Source organism: Ranitomeya variabilis, chromosome 5, assembly GCF_051348905.1.
Source record: "Ranitomeya variabilis isolate aRanVar5 chromosome 5, aRanVar5.hap1, whole genome shotgun sequence".
In the NCBI taxonomy this organism is placed as follows: domain Eukaryota; kingdom Metazoa; phylum Chordata; class Amphibia; order Anura; family Dendrobatidae; genus Ranitomeya; species Ranitomeya variabilis.
In genome coordinates this window covers 560,344,235-560,369,818 of record NC_135236.1, presented here as the reverse complement: position 1 = coordinate 560,369,818, position 25,584 = coordinate 560,344,235, and the positions used below count along the sequence as shown (strand labels likewise).

Below are 25,584 nucleotides of genomic sequence, written 5' to 3'. Positions count from 1 at the left end.
TCTAACTACTGCATAGAAATCAATAAGCTGGAGAGAGCTGAGAGAGCTGACTGGTATGTTAAGAGTTAAATCCTCTCCTAGAATGTAACTAATGCACACACTTGACCAGACACAAGTGGCTCAGCTTCATGGAAACAAGCTGTACACTATGTAAGATAAAAGCTCTCATTGTAGGAGAATGATAGCAGATTGAAAAAAGCAAGTTAATTGCAAATTTGATTCTTTCCATGCTGTCAAACTAAAGCAATTTAATAACATAAGAATACCCTGTTAAGAGAGAGAGGCACAGAGCTTATGATCCATAAAAAGAAAATAGATCAAATACAGACATGAATCTCGAGCAAGTGTAACGTATTTCCATAGCCATAAAACTCCATACAAGGTACACGACGTGGGAAATTTGTATACGTAGGGCAATAGCTATGAGCCCTGATACTAAGTGTGGCCCAAGAGTGCTGAGAAGATGCACCCAGTACAGCAGGATTACCAAGAGAAGTGGTTATAATATGAAATATTGGTGAACAAATGACTTCACTGATGCCACTCATTATCTGTCCATTATTAGAAAACTGTGAGAACCAAGAAAAGACACAGCATAAATACTAAAAACAATATATTTTATTAGAGCAGAGGATTAATTTTATTTAGTATTTACAGAAGATTCTGTCGGTACCAAAAGTAGACAAACCGTAGCCTGCACACATGTAGCCTGCGTATTAAACACAACAGCAACGTAAAATATATGGATAGTTAATGCAAAAGTGTTAAAAACGGTTCCGACATGGCTCCCTATAAGTATTATGTTCAGTGTAATTGATTGAGGAAGGAAATGGATATACTGAAGCATTTTCATTGTGATTCTGCATTGATTTCAGATACAATGTTAGGATGGAGATATCTTGTCTAAGGAATGTAAAATCCTTGATTGTTGTAGGAAGGGCTATGGGAGTATGGCTGTGTAAGACTGTAGACTTCTCCAACAAGCTTGCTTTAATGGTTAGACAAGTTCAACTTTGGCATTCGGATAAACAGCCACAACATCATATCCCTCTGGAGGCTTGACTCTTTCCTTGGCGTGAGTTTCGCAGTACAGCTGCTCCTCGATAAAGAAATAGCCTCTCTGTTTCAGGTTGAGACCACAGTCATCACACATGAAGCATTCAGGATGATAGAGCTTGTCTCTTGCTTTGACTATAGTACCTCTGTAGAATAAGGGAGAAAAAGCATCGTCTCACCATATAATCATACAAACTAACTGTATAAACAACTACAATGGTTTGCTGATTGAAAAGCAAGAGCATCATTGCTAAAAAAAAAGGGCCCTCCAAGCTGTTGCTTGTTCTGACATAGTACTCCTCCACCTTCCCATTCCTCATAGGAGAGAATCGTGGCATACTTCCTTAGCCATTTCTCCCCTCAACTAGCTTGCTCATTGTGACTGGAAAGGAAAGACCTGTGCAAGGTCACAAAGACCTAATAAAAGAGACAGACTAGCCTGTGCCCCTCTTTAGTATTGCCTGCCTTAGTGAAACTTGCCCCCCATACAAATGAGATAAATGTTGGCCAAACTTTCCGATTTCAGTGAGACTAGTCAATTAGCCAAAGAGAATTGGTGTCCTGATTCTCAGGCATGTTGAATTTTAACATGCCGATGGATTATTTCTTAAGGGAAATAAGCCACTGCCAGAAGTATCTGGCAGCAGCTTATTCCTCTTCCAACTGAAAACGTATGTACCCTTGGCACATATAACTAAAAGGGGCAGTATTGCTGCTGGCTGAGTGAGCAAATTCGGCTATCTAAACAGTATGGCTAGTTTCATTTTTTTATACATGAAAAGTGATTTCTGTATCTAGAGTTTAATTGTCTTACTTAAGTTCCAAACTCCACCTTCTACATAATGAAGTATCTCTCAAGAACCAGTGCCACTTTTGTATTGTTCTGTATTGTTCTGTCAAGAAAACAGGAGATGCAGATACAGTACAAAAGCAAATGACACCTTTTTGACTTTGAGAAAACCATATATTATGTATAAAACATTGCAAGATTTTACCAGGTTACTGTTTTTAGTTTAGTATTTGTTTGTGCTATTTAATCCAGGCGTATTCTTCAGTCATCTCCTATCATCAGATACCGTTCACTAATAGAAAAGTCTAATACATTTATATATGAGCTTTAAAACATTTATACATGGAAAATACAAAACAGCACTGTAAAGCATCTCTTCCGTAAGTATAACATTTGCCTTAAAGTTATTTTTGTTACTTACACAATCCCGTTCCCACATCTGGTGCATTCTGGAAGCATCTGTAAGCCAGTCAGCGGACTGTTCAGCTTAGACACAGGAGACTTGACATTCCTGGCGCTGGCCGGCTTCTCTGGCTTTTCACCTGCCAAGTATAAAAATAGTATATCAGATTTGTGTATAGAATTCTAATGAACAGACTGAGACTGACTGGAACATGGCGGCACATGGTATCTGAAACCACCTCTTGAAGGTTTGCCCTGGGTTCCTAACAGAAATTTGAAAGATTTTTCTTTCCTGGATCAGCTTTTCTTGTCTGTAAAATTTAGCGAGTTGAATGAAAACATGAGAGATCCAAAAAATGTGTTTGGGTTATTAAACTTTGGCACACAGACGGGATATAATGATAATGTATGATATATGCCAGGCAAAAAATATTTCTATTAAAGATACACTACTCTGATATATTGAAATTACCACGGCCAGAAAAAGCAGAATCTGAATTTCCTCCAAGAGTGAGTAATCTATAGGGCACACTTAAGGTGGTGTATAGACTGCACATGAAGTACATTAAATCTAGCTCATACATTACAGTCCTCTTGCTTTACTGATCTCTGCATTGACACATTGTAGCTTTGGTATGTGTTGCTTTATTTTAACCCTGAAAAGGGAGTGCATGAATTTATAATTCATCTCTTTTTTGGATCTAATCCCAGTTTTTCCAGTTTTTTTTTATATCAGGTAAAAGACTGCACTAAGACTGCACATTATGCAGGTAGCCTTAGGATTTATTTATCGGCTGAGGCATTCAGATTTACCACGGAAATACATCCCACAAGAAGGGCCATGTGCAACATCGACTGCGATACTGTTAACAGTATTGTTTCTATCAACAGGAGACCTTCATCTGTGTGCGGATTGCCCAGGAAGATGAACTTTACCCAGGGGATCAGTGCACGGTGAGGACCACAGTATCCACTGCTGGTTGTAGGACAGATGCTCCTCTCTACTGCTACCCGCGGTGGATACTGTGTTTCTTACAGCGCGCTGATCTCCTGGGTAAAGTTCATCTTCCTGGGCAATCCGCACACTGATGAAGGTCTCCCATTAACCGAAATGTTTATATTTTATTTGGATTACTATTCTACATTAACCCCTTCATGACCCAGCCTATTTTGGCCTTAATGACCTTGCCATTTTTTGCAATTCTGACCAGTGTCCCTTTATGAGGTAATAACTCAGGAACGCTTCAACGGATCCTTGCGGTTCTGAGATTGTTTTTTCGTGACATATTGGGCTTCATGTTAGTGGTAAATTTAGGTCGATAATTTCTGAGTTTATTTGTGAAAAAAACGGAAATTTGGCGAAAATTTTGAAAATTTAGCAATTTTCACATTTTGAATTTTTATTCTGTTAAACCAGAGAGTTATGTGACACAAAATAGTTAATAAATAACATTTCCCACATGTCTACTTTACATCAGCACAATTTTGGAAAGAAAATTTTTTTTTGCTAGGAAGTTATAAGGGTTAAAATTTGACCAGTGATTTCTCATTTTTACAACAAAATTTACAAAACCATTTTTTTTAGGGACCACCTCACATTTGAAGTCAGTTTGAGGGTTCTATATGGCTGAAAATACCCAAAAGTGACACCATTCTAAAAACTGCACCCCTCAAGGTGCTCAAAACCACATTCAAGAAGTTTATTAACCCTTCAGGTGTTTCACAGCAGCAGAAGCAACAAATAGGAGAAAAATTAACATTTAACGTTTTAGTCACAAAAATGATTTTTTCGCAACAATTTTTTTATTTTCCCAAGGGTAAAAGGAGAAACTGGACCACGGATGTTGTTGTCCAATTTGTCCTGAGTACGCTGATGCCTCATATGTGGGGGTAAACCACTGTTTGGGCGCACGGCAGGGCTCGGAAGGGAAGGAGCGCCATTTGACTTTTTGAATGAAAAATTGGCTCCAATCTTTAGCGGACACCATGTCGCGTTTGGAGAACCCCCGTGTGCCTAAACATTGGAGCTCCCCCACAAGTGACCCCATTTTGGAAACTAGACCCCCCAAGGAACGTATCTAGAAGCATAGTGAGCACTTTAAACCCCCAGGTGCTTCACAAATTAATCCGTAAAAATGAAAAAGTACTTTTTTTTTCACACAAATTTTCTTTTAGCCTCAATTTTTTCATTTTCACATGGGCAACAGAATAAAATGGATCCTAAAATTTGTTGGGCAATTTCTCCTGAGTACGCCAATACCTCATATGTGGGGGTAAACTACTGTTTGGGCACATGGTAAGGCTCGGAAGGGAAGGAGCGCCATTTGACTTTTTGAATGAAAAATTATCTCCATCGTTAGCGGACACCATGTCAGGTTTGGAGAGCCCCTGTGTGCCTAAACATTGGAGCTCCCCCACAAGTGACCCCATTTTGGAAACTAGACCCCCCAAGGAACTTATCTAGATGCATAGTGAGCACTTTAAACCCTCAGGTGCTTCACAAATTGATCCGTAAAAATGAAAAAGTACTTTTTTTTCACACAAAATTTTTTTTAGCCTCAATTTTTTCATTTTCACATGGGCAACAGGATAAAATGGATCCTAAAATTTGTTGGGCAATTTCTCCTGAGTACGCAGATACCTCATATGTGGGGGTAAACCACTGTTTGGGTGCACGGCAAGGCTTGGAAGGGAAGGCGCGCCATTTGACTTTTTCAATGGAAAATTAGCTCCAATCGTTAGTGGACACCATGTTGCGTTCGGAGAGCCCCTGTGTGCCTAAACATTGGAGCTCCCCTACAAGTGACCCCATTTTGGAAACTAGACCCCCCAAGGAACTAATCTAGATGTATAGTGAGCACTTAAAACCCCCAGGTGCTTCACAGAAGTTTATAACGCAGAGCCATGAAAATAAAAAAATATTTTTCTTTCCTCAAAAATGATTTTTAGCCCGGAGTTTTTTATTTTCCCAAGGATAATAGGAGAAATTGGACCCCAAATATTGTTGTCCAGTTTGTCCTGAGTACGATGATACCCCATATGTGGGGGTAAACCACTGTTTGGGCGCACGGCAGGGCTCGGAAGGGAAGGCACGCCATTTGGCTTTTTGAATGGAAAATTAGCTTCAATCATTAGCGGACACCATGTCGCGTTTGGAGAGCCCCTGTGTGCCTAAACATTGGAGCTCCCCTACAAGTGACCCCATTTTGGAAACTAGACCCCCCCAAGGAACTAATCTAGATGTATAGTGAGCACTTAAAACCCCCAGGTGCTTCACAGAAGTTTATAACGCAGAGCCATGAAAATAAAAAAATATTTTTCTTTCCTCAAAAATGATTTTTAGCCTGGAGTTTTTTATTTTCCCAAGGATAATAGGAGAAATTGGACCCCAAATGTTGTTGTCCAGTTTGTCCTGAGTACGATGATACCCCATATGTGGGGGTAAACCACTGTTTGGGCGCACGGCAGGGCTCGGAAGGGAAGGCACGCCATTTGGCTTTTTGAATGGAAAATTAGCTTCAATCATTAGCGGACACCATGTCGCGTTTGGAGAGCTCCTGTGTGCCTAAACATTGGAGCTCCCGCACAAGTGACCCCATTTTGGAAACTAGACCTCCCAAGGAACTAATCTAGATGTGTGGTGAGCACTTTGAACCCTCAAGTGCTTCACAGAAGTTTATAACGCAGAGCCATGAAAATAAAAAATTATTTTTCTTTCCTCAAAAATGATTTTTTAACCCACAATGTTTTATTTTCCCAAGGGTAACAGGAGAAATTGGACCCCAAAAGTTGTTGTGCAGTTTCTCCTGAGTACGCTGATACCCCATATGTGGGGGTAAACCACTGTTTTGGCACACGTCGGGGAGCGGAAGGGAAGTAGTGACGTTTTGAAATGCAGACTTTAATGGAATGCTCTGCGGGCGTCACGTTGCATTTGCAGAGCCCCTGATGTGCCTAAACAGTAGGAACTCCCCACAATTGACCCCACTTTGGAAACTAGACCCACAAGGGAACTTATCTAGATGTGTGGTGAGCACTTTGAACCCCCAAGTGCTTCACAGAAGTTTATAACGCAGAGCCGTGAAAATAAAAAATGTGTTTTCTTTCCTCAAAAATATTTTTTTAGCCCAGAATTTTTTAATTTTCCCAAGGGTAACAGGAAAAATTTGACCCCAAAAGTTGTTGTCCAGTTTCTCCTGAGTACGCTGATACCCCATATGTGGGGGTAAACCACTGTTTGGGCACATGGCGGGGCTCGGAAGGGAAGTAGTGACGATTTGGAATGCAGACTTTGATGGAATGATCTGCGGGAATCATGTTACGTTTGCAGAGCCCCTGATGTGCCTAAACAGTAGAAACCCCCCACAAGTGACCCCATTTTGGAAACTAGACCCCCCACGGAACTTATCTAGATGTGTGGTGAGCACGTTCAACCCCCAAGTGCTTCACAGAAGTTTACAACGCAGAGCCGTGAAAATAAAAAATAATTTTTCTTTCCTCAAAAAAGATGTTTTAGCAAGCAATTGTTTATTTTCACAAGGGTAACAGGAGAAATTGGACCCCAATATTTGTTGCCCAGTTTGTTGTGAGTACGCTGATACCTCATATGTGGGGGTAAACCACTGTTTGGGCGCACGTCAGGGATCGGAAGGGAAGTAGTGACATTTGAAATGCAGACTTTGATGGAATGGTCTGCGGGCGTCATGTTGCATTTGCAGAGCCCCTGATGTGCCTAAACAGTAGAAACACCCCACAAGTGACCCCATTTTGGAAACAAGACCCCAAAAGGATCTTATCTAGATGTGTGGTGAGCACTTTCAACCCCCAAGTGTTTCACATAAGTTTATAACGTAGAGCCGTGAAAATAAAAAATAATTGTTCTTTCCTCAAAATTATGTTTTAGCAAGTAATTTTTTTTTTTTGCAAAGGTAACAGGAGAAATTGGACCCCAATAGTTGTTGCCCAGTTTGTCCTGAGTACGCTGGTATCCCATATGTGGGGGTAAACCACTGTTTGGGCGCACGTCGGGGCTTGGAAGGGAGGGCGCACCATTTGACTTTTTGAACGCAAGATTGGCTGGAATCAATGGTGGCGCCATGTTGCATTTGGAGACCCCTGATGTGCCTAAACAGTGGAAACCCCTCAATTCTAACTTCAACACTAACCCCAACACACCCCTAACCCTAATCCCAACTGTAGCCATAACCATAATCACAACCCTAACCCCAACACACCCCTAACCACAACCCTAACCCCAACACACCCGTAACCCTAAATCCAACCCTAATCCGAACCCTAATCCCAACCCTACCCACAACTGTAACCCCAACACAACCCTAACCCTATCCTTAACCCTAACCACAAGCCTAATCTTAACCCTATTTCCAACCCTAGCCCTAATTCCAACCCTAAGGGTACCGTCTCACATAACGATTTACCAACGATCACGACCAGCGATACGACCTGGCCGTGATCGTTGGAAAGTCATTGTGTGGTCGCTGGGGAGCTGTCACACAGACCGCTCTCCAGCGACCAACGATGCCAAGGTCCCAGGTAACCAGGGTAAACATCGGGTTACTAAGCGCAGGGCCGCGCTTAGTAACCCGATGTTTACCGTGGTTACCAGCGTAAAAGTAAAAAAAAAAAAACGTACATACTCACATTTCGGTGTCCTTCAGGTCCCTTGCCGTCTGCTTCCCGCTCTGACTGAGTGCCGCCATACAGTGAGAGCAGAGCGCAGCGGTGACGTCACTGCTGTGCTGTGCTCTCACTTTCCGGCCGGCAGACAGTCATAGCGGGAAGCAGACGGCAAGGGACCTGAAGGACACCGAAATGTGAGTATGTACGTTTTTTTTTTTTTTTTACTTTTACGCTGGTAACCACGGTAAACATCGGGTTACTAAGCGCGGCCCTGCGCTTAGTAACCCGATGTTTACCCTGGTTTCAAGTGAATGCATCGCTGGATCGCTGTCACACACAACGATCCAGCGATGACAGCGGGAGATCCAGCGACGAAAGAAAGTTCCAAACGATCTGCTACGACGTACGATTCTCAGCAGGGTCCCTGATCGCTGCTGCGTGTCAGACACAGCGATATCGTATGGATATCGCTGGAACGTCACGGATCGTACCGTCGTAGCGACCAAAGTGCCACTGTGAGACGGTACCCTAACTCTAATTCCAACCCTAACCCTAAGGCTATGTGCCCACTTTGCGGATTCGTGTGAGATTTTTCCGCACGATTTTTGAAAAATCCGCAGGTAAAAGGCACTGCGTTTTACCTACGGATTTACAGCGGATTTCCAGTGTTTTTTTGTGCGGATTTCACCTGCGGATTCCTATTGAGGAACAGGTGTAAAACGCTGCGGAATCCGCACAAAGAATTGACATGCTGCGGAAAATACAACGCAGCGATTCTGCATGGAATTTTCCGCACCATGGGCACAGCGGATTTGGTTTTCCTTAGGTGTACATGGTACTGTAAACCTGATGGAAAACTGCTTCGAATTCGCAGCGGCCAATCCGCTGCGGATCCGCGGCCAATCCGCTGCGAATCCGCGGCCAATCCGCTGCGTATCTGCTGCCGATCTGCTGCGTATCCGCGGCCGATCCGCTGCGGATCCGCTGCATATCCGCTGCCGATCCGCTGCCGATCCGCTGCGGATCCGCGGCCGATCCGCTCTGTGTGCACATGCCATAACCCTACCCCTAACCCTACCCGTAACCCTAACCCTACCCCTAACCCTACCCCTAGTTCTAACCCTAGTTCTAACCCTAACCCTAGTGGAAAAAGAAAAAAAAAAATTTCTTTATTTTATTATTGTCCCTATGGGGGTGATAAAGGGGGGGGGGGGTATTTATTATTTTTTTTATTTTGATCGCTGTGATAGAACCTACCACAGCGATCAAAATGTACCTGTAAGGAATCTGCCGACTGGCAGATTCGGCGGGCGCACTGAGCATGCGCCCGCCATTTTCCAAGATGGCGGCGCCCAGCGAGGAGACGGCCGGACACCGGGAGGATCGGTAAGTATGAAGGGGTGGTGGGGGGGGGGGTGATCGGAGCACAGGGGGGGTAATCGGAGCACAGGGGGGGTGAATACTAACAAGGAGGGAGCGGACAGGAGGACGGGGGAGCCGGCAGGCGGACGGAGGGGACCGGACCCCATAACAGAGGCCTGGGGGGGCGATCGGTGGGTGTGGGGGGGGTCACGTGAATATTTCCAGCCATGGCCGATGATATTGCAGCATCGGCCATGGCTGGATTGTAATATTTCACCAGTTTTTTAGGTGAAATATTACAAATCGCTCTGATTGGCAGTTTCACTTTCAACAGCCAATCAGAGCGATCGTAGCCACGGGGGGGTGAAGCCACCCCCCTGGGCTGAAGCACCACTCCCCCTCTCCCTGCAGATCGGGTAAAATAGGAATTAACCCCTTCACCCGATCTGCAGGGACGCGATCATTCCATGACGCATACGCTGCGTCATAGGTCGGGAAGGCACAGACTTTCATGACGCAGCGTATGCGTCAAAGGTCGGGAAGGGGTTAAAAATCATTCATCTTCATTATTTGTCAAGTCTCTGGTATTTGAAGTTACGGGATATGATCCAGCTTGAGCACCTTATGTACAGAAGTGCCGTGGTTATTTTCTAATTGTTAACAGTATCAGCGTCATCAGGACATGGGTACTGTTAACAACTGTGCTATAGTACGGAGCTGGCAGTTCGATGGTCACCATTTACCAAAACCGTCACCACGCAGGGTACATTGGTCTTCATGATGGCGACGCTGCATTGTGCAGCTCGTGTCCACTGCAATGCAGGGTTGAAGAAGGGATGGCCGCTGTGGTGGAAGGGGATCCTGGATATGTTGAGTATGAGGGGAATTTTAGGGCTGTGGCGATATCATACTGTATATAGGGCTGTGGGGGACAATCATACTGTGTTGGAGCGTATCATACTGTGTGGGGGGAGGCTATGGGGAGCACAAATAAGCTATGTGGCCAATATAAATGCATGATGCTTCAGCACATTGCAATTAATGAATACATGAACTTCACTATTAATAAATAATTATAATCTTTATGTAGCTCTAACATATTCCGCAACGCTTTACAGTTTGCACACATTAACACCTCTGTCCCCGTTGGGGCTCACAATCTAAATTCCCTATCAGTATGTCTTTGGAATATGGGAGGAAACCGGAGTACCCGGAGGAAACCCACGCAAACACGGGGAGAACATACAAACTCCTTGCAGATGTTGTCCAAGGTGGGATTAGAACCCAGGACTCCAGCGCCGCAAGGCTGCAGTGCTATCCACTGAGCCACCGTGCTGCCCCTGGATGTATCTGCCATTAGACAGTGTCTGTCATACTTGTTAGACTCCATGTTGGCCTTATAGCCAGGGCCGGACTGGCCATCAGGCACTTCTGGCAAATGCCAGAAGGGCCGGTGCCAGTAGTGGGCCACTGCATGTCAACTCACCCCCAACCAGCACCGCCGCATTCAACTATACCAGCGTCTATGACGCCGGTACAGTTGAATGCAATGATGGAGGAGAGAGCATCTGCTGACGCCCCCTCTCCTATCATTCCCCGATCTGCCTCTGACACTGCGGGTGCGCACGCACTCACTGTGTGCCAGGCAGTGCAGCGGCAGCCGGCGAGACAGGAGCAGGGAGCAACGCGAGCACGAGGAGAGGTGAGGAGTGTGTTTTTTTTACTGGACTGTGGGGCCATTCTCGGGGGGGAGGAGAGATGCGGGCTGTGCTGTATACTGCTATGTGGGCTGTGCTGTATACTGCTAAGTGGGCTGTGCTGTATACCGCTAAGTGGGCTGTGCTGTATACTGCTACGTGGGCGTGCTGTATACTGCTATGTGGGCTGTGCTGTATACTGCTACGTGGGCTGTGCTGTATACTGCTACGTGGGCTGTGCTGTATACTGCTACGTGGGCTGTGCTGTATACTGCTACGTGGGCTGTGCTGTATACTGCTATGTGGGCGTGCTGTATACTGCTACGTGGACTGTGCTGTATACTACTGTGTGGGCTGTGGGGCATTTGGGGCCCCATTTTAAACTTTGCCTAGGGCCCCACTTTGCCTAAAACCGGCCCTGCCTACAAGTGTACAAAGATATTATACAGTCACCATGTGACAAATGGGCTTGTGTAACTTCAAATGCCAGGGCTGAATTTTAGTCCCAGTCCGGCCCTGCTTATAGCTATGCAACTAGTTGGGGAGAGAGTTAGGAACCTGGCCATTGTTTCATCTATGCAAAGTGAACCAAAACTGTATTCAGAGATTGCAGTGCAAACGATAAAATTTCTAGTCCTCCATTACAAGACAAAATGTTGCTTTCTCCTGGTCTATCAGATTGAAATGATACTTATATCTCAAGTCTAGGGTAGGTAAAGGGAACCTGTAAGCATGTTTATACATATAGAAGTAATTGTATGGCTGTAATCACCCAATAAAAATTTAATCTTTTTTGTATATTTCCAATGAGCCAGTCATGGCAAATCTAACATAGAAGTCATGTGCAAATCATACTGAAGTTCTCTAGGACGTGTGCTAGACTGTGTCAGTTCACCTCTAGCCTGATTTGCATATAACTTCTAAATAATCCAGATTTCTCATAACTGGCACTTCAGATCTATACAAAAACTGGTATTATTTTTATCGGGCCTTTACTACTGCCATAAGTCAAAACCTGCCGACTGGGTCCCATTAGGAGTCTAAGGGAGCAAATACAAACATCCGCAATGGTTGAAAGCACGGATGGGTCTCAAGCTAGCTTTCCTGGCTGTCTAGTGAAGTGCAGACTGTCTTGGTGGTCTACCGTGGTTCATGCCAACATCCCGAGTGTTCTAAAATTGTGACTGGGATTTTATAACATCTTTTGGATCTAGATTGGTGAAGGTTTTAAAATTGGTACCTGTTGTTCTAGGTGATGAGATAATGTTAGCATTCCTGTTGGTCTAGGCCAGTAAAGAGTTAAAAGGAGTCTAAAACAGTTGAAACTGAGAAAACAGTTCTTTTTCAAAGTTACAGCAAGAAACCCAGTAAGTCACCCAGTGTTAAAATCAGGGTCTCTCGGTATTATGCAGCTTTCATCTTCGGCATCAGAAAGCTGTTGACTCTCTTTAATGATGCACCCCTGATGGCTGGGGCCGGTGAGGGGATCGCTATCCCCCTGCACTCCATATAGAGGTTACAGCCGCGTGTGGAGTGAGGACTGTGCATATTTAAGAAGCCTGGCTGGGCTGATGCACAATTTTAGCTCAGTACTCTTTATTCATATAGTGCATGGGAGTCATTAATGAGAATTAGTGCAGGTCTCTTCAATTTGAAAAGCCAGAATGTAAGTAGACATCACTCCATATTTGTACAGATGTGGACACACAGTAGATCTCTGGATTGCATAATAACATATTTTTATCAAGAGGAAGCACGGTTTCTGTACCCGACGTTTCCTATTAAGGATTATGTAGAATGTGCTATGAACTTCGTTACAGGTCTGATTAATCGTTTCTATTCCTATTAAGAACAATATGAATGCTTCCTTGTGCCAGTGAAATAAATCAACATTTGCTCACCTGGACTCAGCATATCATCTGTATACTGCTTGAGATATTTGGCTTTAATCATAGTTCAGTTCATATTAATTTACTGGCAGGAAAACGAGGAGATGGCTTAGTTACAGTAACATATGAACAGATATGCATGCCTCGAGCACTCTCTAAACAAAGGCAAGGCTCTGTACAAGGGTTACATGTTTCCGAAATGAAAAAATAATTATTCATATTAGTAAGGACCAATGAAGTCACTGCTACAGACACAACATTTTGTGCTGGTGAATAGAACAACTTAGTGGCAATGCTGTTATTAAGCTTTTAAAAACAGGAGTGTTAGTAGTTGTTTTTTTTTAGCAATTAACAAAATGCAAAGTGAAAGACCCAAAGAGAAATCTAAATCAATTCAATATTTAGTGTGAACAGCCTTTACCTTCAAAACAGCATCAAAGCGTCAATTGCACAGTTTTTGAAGGAACTCGGCAGGGATGTTGTTGGAGAACTGACAACAGATCTTCTGCGGATGTCACTTACACAAATCTTTCTTTTTCTTCATGTAATCCCATACAAACTCAATGGTGAGATCAGCGCTCTGTTGGGGCCACATCATTTCCAGGACTCCTTGTTATTTATGATACAGATAGTTCTGCATGGTTTGGGGTAGTTTTCCTGCTGCAGAATAAATCTGGAACCAGACGCCTTCCGAATAATATTTTATGATGGATAAGTATCTGAGTCGCCAGCCAGGGCTGTGGGGTACTCGGTACGGGGTCCGGTGGTGTTCACAGGGGGATGTCACGGTGGCTACGACCCGGTCCGTGGCCCTGGGCGCTAATGTAAAAGGGGAAAGGTCTTTAAAGGGAATAAAGTTTGTGTTTGTGACGCCACCTGTGGTATTCGGTCAGTGGGGACCGACGCTGCTTTAAGGGGTCCTGCTGGGGTGATGTTATGGCAGCTAGATGGTATAACTTCCCACAGGTGAAGTATGTCCCCAGGGCTCCAGGTGTGCAGATGAAAGATGTTGAGGAGTGCAGTAAAGAATGAGGACACAGGTTTGCAGTCTCTTTACCTTTGTTTACTGAAGACTTAAGCATGCGCGGTCCGGAGCACTAGATCACAGGGCAGGCAGGGTCTGGCCGGCTTGAAGGCAAGTTAGGAGTCCCCTTACCCAGGTGGAAATCAAAAGCCTTCCTCTAGCGCCGTGGTGGTGTAGTCCCTTATGGCTTAAAGCTCCACATAAGGTCCTCACAGATGTTATGTCTCTCTCTGTCCCCCGGGTAGGGTAGGACATAACCCATATGACTGGTGGCTTGAGGCTGTTTATAGGGACTCTAGCACGCCCCGGCCTCTGAGGGGTGCCACTGTGCCTCCTGGGCATAGGTCAGACAGGTAACTTGGAGTTTAGCTGTCCTGCCAGTCTCTGATGTAAGCCATAGAGGTCCTTACAACTTCGGTGTTCCGGCTACCGGTCTCTGCGCCTCAGAAGGAGGCAGCCTGCTCGAGGCTGGTCTCCAGCTGGTATTCTCTCCTCTGCTTTGCTCTCCTGCATGCTCTCTGCAATGTATTCAGCTTTCTCAATGTCTCTTTTCAGGAGCTGCTGCACTGCGGTGGCACAGCTCCATAAACCTCCTGCTGCCTCAGACTGGTCCAGTCCGCCTCCTGACTGGACCTTCCTGGAACTGACTGACTTTCCCTACAGACTACCAGTTATATATATATATGGGGAGTCACCTAGCAAGTAGGATCAAAAGCTCCCCCTGATGGCCTGGAGTGTGAATGTGTTGCATGTTTGTGGTACCTGGTTGCAGTTATTCCTTCTTGCCTTCATGCGTAACATCACTCTCCCAGAGAGGAAAGCAATGCTACTGTGACGACCAGGACCCTGGAGCACCACATATCTACCATATATACTCGTGTATAAGCCAACCCAAGTATAAGACGAGGCACCTAATTTTGCTATGAAAAACTGGGAAAACTTATTGACTCAAGTATAAGCCAGCTATGCTTTGTCCCAACATCCCTATTCTGGCATGCATGGCTCCTGATTAGTGTTGAGCATTCCGATACCGCAAGTATCGGGTATTGGCCGATACTTAGCGGTATCGGAATTCCGATACCGAGATCCGATACTTGCCGCGTATCGGATACCGGAATCGGAAGTTCCCAGGATTCAAACTGCACAAATTTGTACGAAATCAGCCAATGAGAATGATTCCAAGTGTGGGCACATCCTGTTCAGCATGGAGGGCATGAAACTACTGGCAAGGCTGTGATTGGCTGCTGAAATGATGTCATGATGCAGTTTAAAAGTCGCTGGCGCCATTTTGCGATCACTCTGCTGTGAATTCAGTTAGTGACAGGACGCTGTTTGCTGACTGAGGGCCAGTTTAGAGATAGCGATTTGCTTCTTTGTGCTTTTCAAAGGCTAATTTAGCAACCGCTGTGTTCACCTACTAATCACCTTGCTTTTGCCTTGTAGCGCTGTTTTCACAGCGATCTGCAAGGTCTGTGTGTGTGTGTGTGTGTGAGTGCAGCCCACTCTCTAGTCTGAGTGCAGCCATAGGCCATCCATAGCTGGTTGTATTCAGTTCAGGGAGGGTGGTTCATTGCCTCATACTGTTCTTTTTTTTTTTTTTTCAAGTAGTGTAGTCTGCTGCTCATTTTTTCAAAAAAATCTTATTAGTGTCTTTCCACCCGTCTCCAGCTAACTTGTGGAAAAACACTACATAGGATAATGTAGAGGAGGGTTTTTGGGCCTTGCAGCGCCGTTTACGGCTGTCTGCACGGTCTCCGTGTGACTGCAGCTCGCCCTGTAGTCTGTGAGCAGCCATAGCCTGGTTGTCTCCAGCTCAGGGTTCTTCACTGCGTCATACCGTAAAATCAATTTTCCTTTTGTTTTAAGTAGTGCAGGTTGCTGCACATTTTTTCAAAAAATTCCTATTAGTGTCTTTCCACCCGTCTCCAGCTAACTTGTGGAAAAACACTACATAGGATAACGTAGAGGAGGGATTTTGGGCCTTGCAGCGCTGTTTACGGCTGTCTGCACGGTCTCCGTGTGACTGCAGCTTGCCCTGTAGTCTGTGAGCAGCTATAGCCTGGTTGTCTCCAGCTCAGGGTTCTTCACTGCGTCATACCGTAAAATCAATTTTCCTTTTATTTTAAGTAGTGCAGGCTGCTGCACATTTTTTCAAAAAATTCCTATTAGTGTCTTTCCACCTGTCTCCAGCTAACTTGTGGAAAAACACTACATAGGATAACGTAGAGGAGGGTTTTTGGGCCTTGCAGCGCCGTTTACGGCTGTCTGCACGGTCTCCGTGTGACTGCAGCTCTCTCTGTTGTCAGTTCAGCCCCCAAAAAATAAATAAATAATAAAGTTCACCAAACACACCAGTGACACCACTTTACATTTGTGTAGGCCACATTAGCTCATATTAAAGTCTAGTCCACACTTTAGAAAATTAGTGTTTCTTATACCTGTTGTTCAGGAATAAGCACACAAAGCCGTAAAGTACCGTCATACAGTGCCATTTTCATCGCTACGACGGCACGATTCGTGACGTTCTAGCGATATCGTTACGATATCGTAGTGTCTGACACGCTACTGCGATCCGGAACCCCGCTGAGAATCGTACGTCGTAGCAGATCGTTTGAAACTTTCTTTCGTCGTCTAGTGTCCCGCTGTGGCGGCATGATTGCATCGTGTGACACAGGTTGCATACGATGTGCGCACAGTAACCAACGGCTTCTACATCGCAAATACGTCATGAAATTATCGCTCCAGCGTCGTGTATTGCAACGTGTGACCGCAGTCTACGACGCTGGAGCGATAATCATACGACGCTGCAACGTCACGAATCGTGCCGTCGTAGCGATGAAAATGGCACTGTGTGACGGTACCCTACTTTTCTGCTTATCTTTATCAGTCAACCAAGATGAAGAAGGCAGTGAGTAAGGCACGTGGGCGTGGGCGCGGGGCAGGGAGAGGACGTGGGGATTCTGTGCCTGCTGCGGGCACCGGTGACTCATCAGCACCCACTTTCACCAGGGAACAGTCCTTCATGCGCAGCTTTGTCGCAGAGCGCCGTACACCGCTGCTGCATGAAGAACAAATTGAAGCCGTTGTCGGATGGATGGCAGCTAATGCATCAACTTCAATTAGTGCCACATCCTCTCAGACACAGAGCACTGGAGAGCAGCCATCTGTCTCTTCACCACCTGCCAAATTGCCCAGGCAGACAGAGATCCCAGGACAGGAGCCGTCTCTACTTCTGTTCTCTGAATCTCTTGGCTTGGAAACAGGGGGCCAGCCAAGCAGCATTGGAGAAATGGAAGAAGAGGCAGGATGCAGTGATGCCCAACCGCTTTTTCTCTTTTCCTCTGAAGAGGCGGGTGGGCCAGTGCCTCCGGTCACCACATCGCAGGACGCATCCGCTGATGACACTCAGGTGCCACTTTCTGGTGCGTGCTCTGCTGCTGAGACTACCCAGGAGGAGCAGTTGGGGGCAGAGGGTAGTGTAGATGATGAGGTCCTTGACCCATCTTGGCGTGAGGGACAGGAAGGTGGTGGGAGCAGCTCTGAGGAAGAGATTCCCCGTACGGCCCAAAGAGGGAGGGGGAAGACTGTGGATCCTGCAGCCTCCGCTTTGGCACCCGTTAGGAGCATGTCTCTTCCAAAAGCCAAAAAGGGCGCTCCCAAGACTTGCAGTGCCTGGTCCTTTTTTGACACAGTTGCAGATGACATTTGCTATGTCAAATGCAAGGTGTGTCATCACAAAGTCAAAAGAGGTCGAAATGTCAGCAACCTCAATACCTCCAACATGTGGAAACATGTGCGCACCAGGCACGCGGCGGAGTTAGAAAAACACACTGAAGAGCTAGGCCAACCAACAGCGGCAGCTACCACCTCTTCAGCTCGTGTTGCCTCTTCCTCCAGCTCACACGCAGCTGGTTCGGCTTCCTCCCAGGATCGCCGTGGAAGAACCTCTGGCCCTGTTGTCCAGAGACCCGCTGTAATTCCACCCGCAGCACCACTTTCCCAGTCATCCACACACTCCCAGCCCAGTCTACAGCCATCGGTAGTACAGGCATGGGAGAAAAGGCGGCCTTTCTCGTCAAACCACCCACGAGCACAGGCTCTGTCCGCAGGCATTGCCAAACTTCTGTCACTGGAAATGCTGTCATTCAGGCTGGTGGAGACTGACAGCTTCCGTGACTTGATGTCATTGGCAGTCCCACAGTACAATGTGGCCAGCCGCTTTTACTTCAGCAGGCAAGCCGTCCCTGCCCTGCACAAGCATGTGGAGGGACACATAAAACACGCGCTACTGAATGCCGTCATTAGCAAGGTCCACCTCACCACCGATGCGTGGACCAGTCAACATGGACAGGGGCGATACCTTTCCCTCACTGCCCATTGGGTTAATGTCGTTGAGCTGGGTACAGATCGTGCGAGTGGCGCAGGACGTGTCCTGCCCACTCCAAGGATTGCAGGAATCCATTCTGTACGCATTGACTCATCCTCTTACACCAGTTCCTCAGAATCATCGCTGCAGGAGCCGTCACAGTCCACCTCCACATGGACCCGTGATGAACGTTTACCTGTTACGACCGACATGAGCACAGCCGTGGCCAAACGTCAACAGGCCGTCTTGAAATTAATTTCTTTGGGGAATCGAAGCCACACAGCGCAGGAGCTCTGGAATGCCATCAAGCAGGAGAGCGATGTGTGGTTTGTGCCAGCGAATCTCCAGCCAGGCATGGTAGTGTGTGATAATGGCCGAAATCTGGTGGCAGCTCTGGGCCTCGGCAACCTCACTCACATCCCATGTCTGGCACATGTGCTCAATTTGGTCGTGCAGAGTTTTTTGAGGGACTATCCGAATCTTGATGCACTGCTGCACAAGGTCCGCCTAGAGTGTGCTCACTTGCGGCGTTCCAGCACGGCAAAAGCGCGCATTGCGGCTCTGCAGCGCCGACACCACCTGCCGGAACATCGCATCATATGTGACCTACCTACCAGGTGGAATTCCACGTTACATATGTTGGAGCGGTTGTGTGAGCAGCAGCAAGCTGTAATGGAGTACCAGCTGCATCAGGCGCAAAGAAGTCGCACTCCGCGCCGTACAGACTTCACAATCACAGAGTGGGCCACTATGAAGGACGTCTGCCAGGTTTTGCGTCCCTTCGATTATTCCACGCGGATGGCGAGTGCAGATGATGCACTAGTCAGCATGACTGTCCCCCTTATCTGCCTGCTTGAAAAATCACTGCAAGCGCTAAGGGATGATGTTGTGGAAGAGGTGGAGGATGAGGATTCACCATTTCCATCATCTTATGGACAGTCAGCGCCACGTGGTTCCTCACAAACGCGTAGGCAGGGGACAGTTTGTGAGGAGGATGAGGAGGAGTCAATGGAGGAGGAAGACATCCGTCAGAGGAGGGAGTTACACAATTGTCCAGTACTCAGTGTGTACAGCGAGGGTGGGGTGATGACGAGCGGGCAGAGATCACGCCTCCAGCAGGGGACAGCGTTTCTTGGGCAGTTGGCAGTCTGCAGCACATGGTGGATAACATGCTGCAGTGCCTGAGAAACGACCGCCGCATCGCCCACATTCTCAACATGTCTGATTATTGGGTGTTCACCCTCCTCGATCCAAGAAGAAATTGGACCTCAAAAATTGTTGTGCAATTTGTCCTGAGTACGCTGATACCCCATATGTGGGTGTAAACCATTGTTTGGGCGCAGGGCAGAGCTCGGAAGGGAAGGAGCGCCATTTGACTTTTCAATGCAAAATTGACTGGAATTGAGATGGGACGCCATGTTGCATTTGGAGAGCCCCTGATGTGCCTAAACATTGAAACCCCCCACAAGTGACACCATTTTGGAAAGTAGACCCCCTAAGGAACTTATCTAGATGTGTGGTGAGCACTGCTACCGGGACAACGTAGAAAGCCTCATCACACCGTTGAACCGGGAGCGAAAAATGCGGGAGTACCAAGACACACTGGTGAATTCCATCATCTTCTCTGTTGTGATTCGGTTCGTGGGCTCCCCCGGTGGTCTCTTGTGGTACTGGTGTCCTGCAAGCTTTGCCTTCTCAGTTCACCTGTTCCTATCAGGATGTGGGAGTATCCTATTTAACCTTGCTCCTCAGTCATTCTTATGCTGGCCATCAATGTATCCAGAGTGATTCTGTTGCATGTTCCTGCTCCCAGTTTTCTGCTCAGCTAAGTTGGACACTTTAGTCCTTAAGTCTATTTTTGTATGTTTTGTCCAGTTTGCACTTATGTGAATCTCTGCAGCTGGAAGCTCTTGTTGGGCTGAAATTACCACTCCGGTGTCATGAGTTGTCACATGAGTTAAGGTAATTTCAGGATGGTGTTTTGAAGGGTTTTGCAGCTGACCGCGAAGTCCTCTGTTGTATCTTTCTGCTATTTAGTTAGCGGGCCTCTCTGTGCTAAATCTGCTTTCATACTACGTGTGTCTTTTCATCTGCTCTCACCGTTATTATATGTGGGGGGCTGCTATCTCCTGTGGGGACATTCTCTGGAGGCAAGCCAGGACTGTGTTTTCTTCTACCAGGGGTAGTTAGTTCTCCGGCTGGCGCGCGGCATCTAGAGACAACGCAGGAATGCCCCCTGGCTACTTCTAGTGTGGTGTGTAGGTTTAGCATCGCGGTCAGCTCTAGTTTCCATCACCCAAGAGCTTGTCTGTTTATTCTATGCTTCTGATGTTTCCTTGCCATTGGAAACCATAACAGTATGGCCAGCCAAAATGTTTAATCTATAGGCTGAAGCAGGAGAGAAAAGGAACTGTGTGAAACCTTTTTTTTTTTTTTTTTCCTTCCTCTGAAGTTGCACTCCAGCTCTAATTGCAGTCTCCTGTTTTCCTCTCCTCTTAACCCCTGAATGGCTCAGACTTTATCTGTTGAAATATGGATCCCCAGAGTCTGGCTACCAATTTGAATAATCTTGCCTCTAAAGTTCAGAATATACAAGATTTTTTGTTACATGCTCCTCGGTCTGAACCTAAAATTCCTATACCGGAGTTTTTGTCTGGAGATCGATCTTGTTTTCTAAATTTTAAATACAATTGTAAATTGTTTCTTTCGCTGAGATCTCATTCTGCTGGAGATCCTGCCCAGCAAGTAAAAATTGTTATTTCTTTACTGTGGGGTGACCCCCAAAATTGGGCATTTTCATTGGCACCAGGGGATCCTGCGTTGCTCAATGTGGATGTGTTTTTTCTGGCTTTGGGGTTGCTTTATGAGGAACCAAATTTGGAGATTCAGGCTGAGAAAGCCCTAATAGCCCTCTCTCAGGGGCAAGATGAAGCCGAAATATATTGCCAAAAATTTCGAAAATGGTCTGTGCTTACTCAGTGGAATGAGTGCGCTCTGGCGGCAATTTTCAGAGAAGGTCTCTCTGATGCTGTAAAAGACGTCATGGTGGGGTTTCCTGCGCCTACTGGTCTGAATGAGTCCATGACAATGGCAATTCAGATTGATCGGCGTTTACGGGAACGCAAACCTGTGCACCAGTTGGCGGTGTCTTCTGAAGAGGCACCACAGAGTATGCAATGTGATAGCTTTCTGTCCAGAAGCGAACGACAGATTTATAGGCGCAAAAATCATTTGTGCTTCTATTGTGGAAATTCTACTCATGTTATATCAGCATGCTCTAAACGAACAAAGAAAGTTGATAAATCCTCTGCTATTGGCACTTTGCAGTCCAAGTTTATTTTGTCTGTAACTCTAATTTGTTCGTTATCTTCTATTGTTGCGGATGCGTATGTGGATTCTGGCGCCGCTTTGAGTCTTATGGATTGGTCCTTTGCCAGGCGCTGTGGGTTTGATCTAGAGCCTCTGGAAGTTCCTATACCTTTAAAGGGTATTGATTCTACACCATTGGCTAGTAATAAACCACAATACTGGACACAAGTGACTATGCGTATGACTCCAGACCATCAAGAGGTGATTCGCTTCCTTGTACTGTATAATCTACATGATGTGTTGGTGCTGGGATTGCCATGGTTGCAAACTCATAACCCAGTCCTTGACTGGAAAACAATGTCTGTACTAAGCTGGGGATGTCAGGGAAATCATGGGGACACATCTTTGGCCTCCATTGCTTCATCTATTCCCTCTGAAAATCCTGAGTTTTTGTCTGATTATCGTGAGGTTTTTGAGGAATCTACTCTTAATTCTCTTCCTCCTCACAGAGATTGCGATTGCGCCATAGATTTGATCCCTGACAGTAAATTTCCTAAGGGTCGTCTATTCAATCTGTCTGTACCTGAACATGCTGCCATGCGAGAGTATATTAGGGAGTCCTTGGAAAAGGGACATATTCGTCCTTCTTCGTCTCCTCTTGGAGCGGGGTTCTTTTTCGTAGCTAAAAGTGATGGTTCTTTGAGACCTTGTATTGATTATAGACTCTTGAATAAGATCACAGTCAAGTATCAATATCCTTTGCCATTGCTGACAGATTTATTTGCTCGCATTGAGGGGGCGAAGTGGTTCTCTAAGATTGATCTTCGCGGTGCGTATAATTTGGTGCGAATTAAGCAGGGGGATGAGTGGAAAACCGCATTTAATACGCCCGAGGGCCATTTTGAGTATTTGGTGATGCCTTTTGGTCTGTCAAATGCCCCTTCGGTCTTTCAGTCTTTTATGCACAATATTTTCCGTGAATATCTGGATAAATTTATGATTGTGTATTTGGACGATATCTTGATTTTTTCGGATGACTGGGAATCTCATGTTCAACAAGTTAGGAGGGTTTTTCAGGTTTTGCGGACCAATTCTCTGTTTGTTAAAGGTTCAAAGTGTGTTTTTGGGGTTCAGAAGATTTCTTTTTTGGGGTACATTTTTTCCCCCTCTTCTATTGAGATGGATCCTGTGAAGGTTCGGGCTATTTGTGACTGGACGCAACCGACTTCTCTTAAGGGCCTTCAGAAATTTTTGGGCTTTGCTAACTTTTATCGTCGATTCATAACTGGTTTTTCTAGCGTTGTCAGGCCTTTGACTGATTTGACTAAGAAGGGTGCTGATGTTGCAGATTGGTCTCCTGCTGCTGTGGAGGCCTTTCGGGAGCTTAAGCGCCGTTTTTCTTCTGCTCCGGTGTTGTGCCAGCCTGATGTTTCTCTTCCTTTTCAGGTGGAAGTTGATGCTTCCGAGATCGGAGCGGGGGCGGTTTTGTCGCAGAAAAGTTCAGATTGTTCAGTGATGAGATCTTGTGCGTTCTTTTCTCGAAAATTTTCGCCCGCCGAGCGAAATTATGACGTCGGTAATCGAGAGCTTTTGGCGATGAAGTGGGCATTCGAGGAGTGGCGTCATTGGCTTGAGGGTGCTAAACATCAGGTGGTGGTCTTGACTGATCACAAAAATTTGATCTATCTTGAGTCGGCCAGACGTCTGAATCCTAGACAGGCGCGCTGGTCGTTGTTTTTCTCCCGGTTTAATTTTGTGGTTTCGTATCTGCCAGGTACTAAGAATGTGAAGGCGGATGCCCTTTCTAGGAGTTTTGAACCTGATTCCCCTGGTGATTCTAAACCTACGGGTATACTTAAGGATGGGGTGATATTGTCTGCTGTCTTCCCAGACCTGCGACGTGCTTTACAAGAGTTTCAGGCGGATCGGCCTGATCGTTGTCCGCCTGGTAGATTGTTTGTGCCGGATGAGTGGACCAATAGAGTCATCTCGGAGGTTCATTCTTCTGCGTTGGCAGGTCATCCGGGAATTTTTGGTACCAGAGATTTGGTGGCTAGGTCCTTCTGGTGGCCTTCCCTGTCTCGGGACGTGCGTACTTTTGTGCAGTCTTGCGATGTTTGTGCTCGGGCCAAGCCTTGTTGTTCTTGGGCTAGTGGGTTGTTGTTGCCCTTGCCTGTTCCTAAGAGGCCTTGGACACACATCTCTATGGATTTTATTTCTGATCTCCCTGTTTCTCAGAAGATGTCCGTCATTTGGGTGGTGTGTGACCGCTTTTCTAAGATGGTTCATTTGGTGCCCTTGCCCAAGCTGCCTTCCTCATCTGAGTTGGTGCCCCTGTTTTTTCAGAATGTGGTTCGGCTGCATGGTATTCCGGAGAATATCGTTTCCGACAAGGGATCCCAGTTTGTGTCCAGATTATGGCGGGCGTTTTGTGCCAGGATGGGCATTGATTTGTCTTTTTCGTCTGCATTTCATCCCCAGACAAATGGCCAGATGGAACGTACTAATCAGACCTTGGAGACTTATTTGAGGTGTTTCGTGTCTGCTGATCAGGATGACTGGGTCTCCTTTTTGCCGTTGGCTGAGTTTGCCCTTAATAATCGGGCCAGTTCTGCCACTTTGGTCTCCCCTTTCTTTTGCAATTCAGGGTTCCATCCTCGTTTTTCATCTGGTCAGGTGGAGTCTTCGGATTGTCCTGGAGTGGATACCATGGTGGATAGGTTGCATCGTATTTGGGGGCAGGTGGTGGACAATTTGGAGTTGTCCCAGGAGAGGACTCAACGTTTTGCTAATCGCCATCGTCGTGTTGGTCCTCGTCTTCGTGTTGGGGACTTGGTGTGGTTGTCCTCCCGTTTTGTCCCTATGAGGGTCTCTTCTCCTAAGTTTAAGCCTCGGTTCATCGGTCCTTATAAGATTTTGGAAATTCTTAACCCTGTGTCTTTTCGTTTGGACCTCCCAGCATCCTTTGCTATCCATAATGTCTTCCATCGGTCATTATTGCGGAGGTATGAGGTACCACTTGTGCCTTCTGTTGAGCCTCCTGCTCCTGTGCTGGTTGAGGGTGAATTGGAGTACGTGGTGGAGAAAATCTTGGACTCCCGTGTTTCCAGACGGAGACTTCAATATCTGGTGAAATGGAAGGGCTACGGTCAAGAGGATAATTCTTGGGTTACAGCTTCTGATGTTCATGCTTCTGATTTGGTCCGTGCCTTTCATAGGGCTCATCCAGATCGCCCTGGTGGGTCTTGTGAGGGTTCGGTGCCCCCTCCTTAACGGGGGGGTACTGTTGTGATTCGGTTCGTGGGCTCCCCGGTGGTCTCTTGTGGTACTGGTGTCCTGCAAGCTTTGCCTTCTCAGTTCACCTGTTCCTATCAGGATGTGGGAGTATCCTATTTAACCTTGCTCCTCAGTCATTCTTATGCTGGCCATCAATGTATCCAGAGTGATTCTGTTGCATGTTCCTGCTCCCAGTTTTCTGCTCAGCTAAGTTGGACACTTTAGTCCTTAAGTCTATTTTTGTATGTTTTGTCCAGTTTGCACTTATGTGAATCTCTGCAGCTGGAAGCTCTTGTTGGGCTGAAATTACCACTCCGGTGTCATGAGTTGTCACATGAGTTAAGGTAATTTGAGGATGGTGTTTTGAAGGGTTTTGCAGCTGACCGCGAAGTCCTCTGTTGTATCTTTCTGCTATTTAGTTAGCGGGCCTCTCTGTGCTAAATCTGCTTTCATACTACGTGTGTCTTTTCATCTGCTCTCACCGTTATTATATGTGGGGGGCTGCTATCTCCTGTGGGGACATTCTCTGGAGGCAAGCCAGGACTGTGTTTTCTTCTACCAGGGGTAGTTAGTTCTCCGGCTGGCGCGCGGCATCTAGAGACAACGCAGGAATGCCCCCTGGCTACTTCTAGTGTGGTGTGTAGGTTTAGCATCGCGGTCAACTCTAGTTTCCATCACCCAAGAGCTTGTCCGTTTATTCTATGCTTCTGATGTTTCCTTGCCATTGGAAACCATAACAGTTCTCCATTCCAAGTGAGAGAAGTGCTGCTAGT

At 46.2% G+C, this 25,584-nt stretch overlaps 1 protein-coding gene across 1 annotated transcript in view; it reads right to left on the bottom strand.

Moving 5' to 3' along the window:
• Positions 1–257: 257 nt before the first annotated feature.
• PDLIM4 (PDZ and LIM domain 4) overlaps positions 258–25,584 on the bottom strand; it is a 349,721-nt gene continuing 324,394 nt past the window's right edge. Inside the window, exons 6-7 of the mRNA XM_077265960.1 lie at positions 2,268–2,388; positions 258–1,202 (exon numbers count right to left, since the gene is read on the bottom strand). Coding sequence (XP_077122075.1) covers positions 998–1,202; positions 2,268–2,388 — 326 coding nt within the window. The 3' untranslated portion in view covers positions 258–997. The remainder of the gene's footprint in view (positions 1,203–2,267; positions 2,389–25,584) is intronic.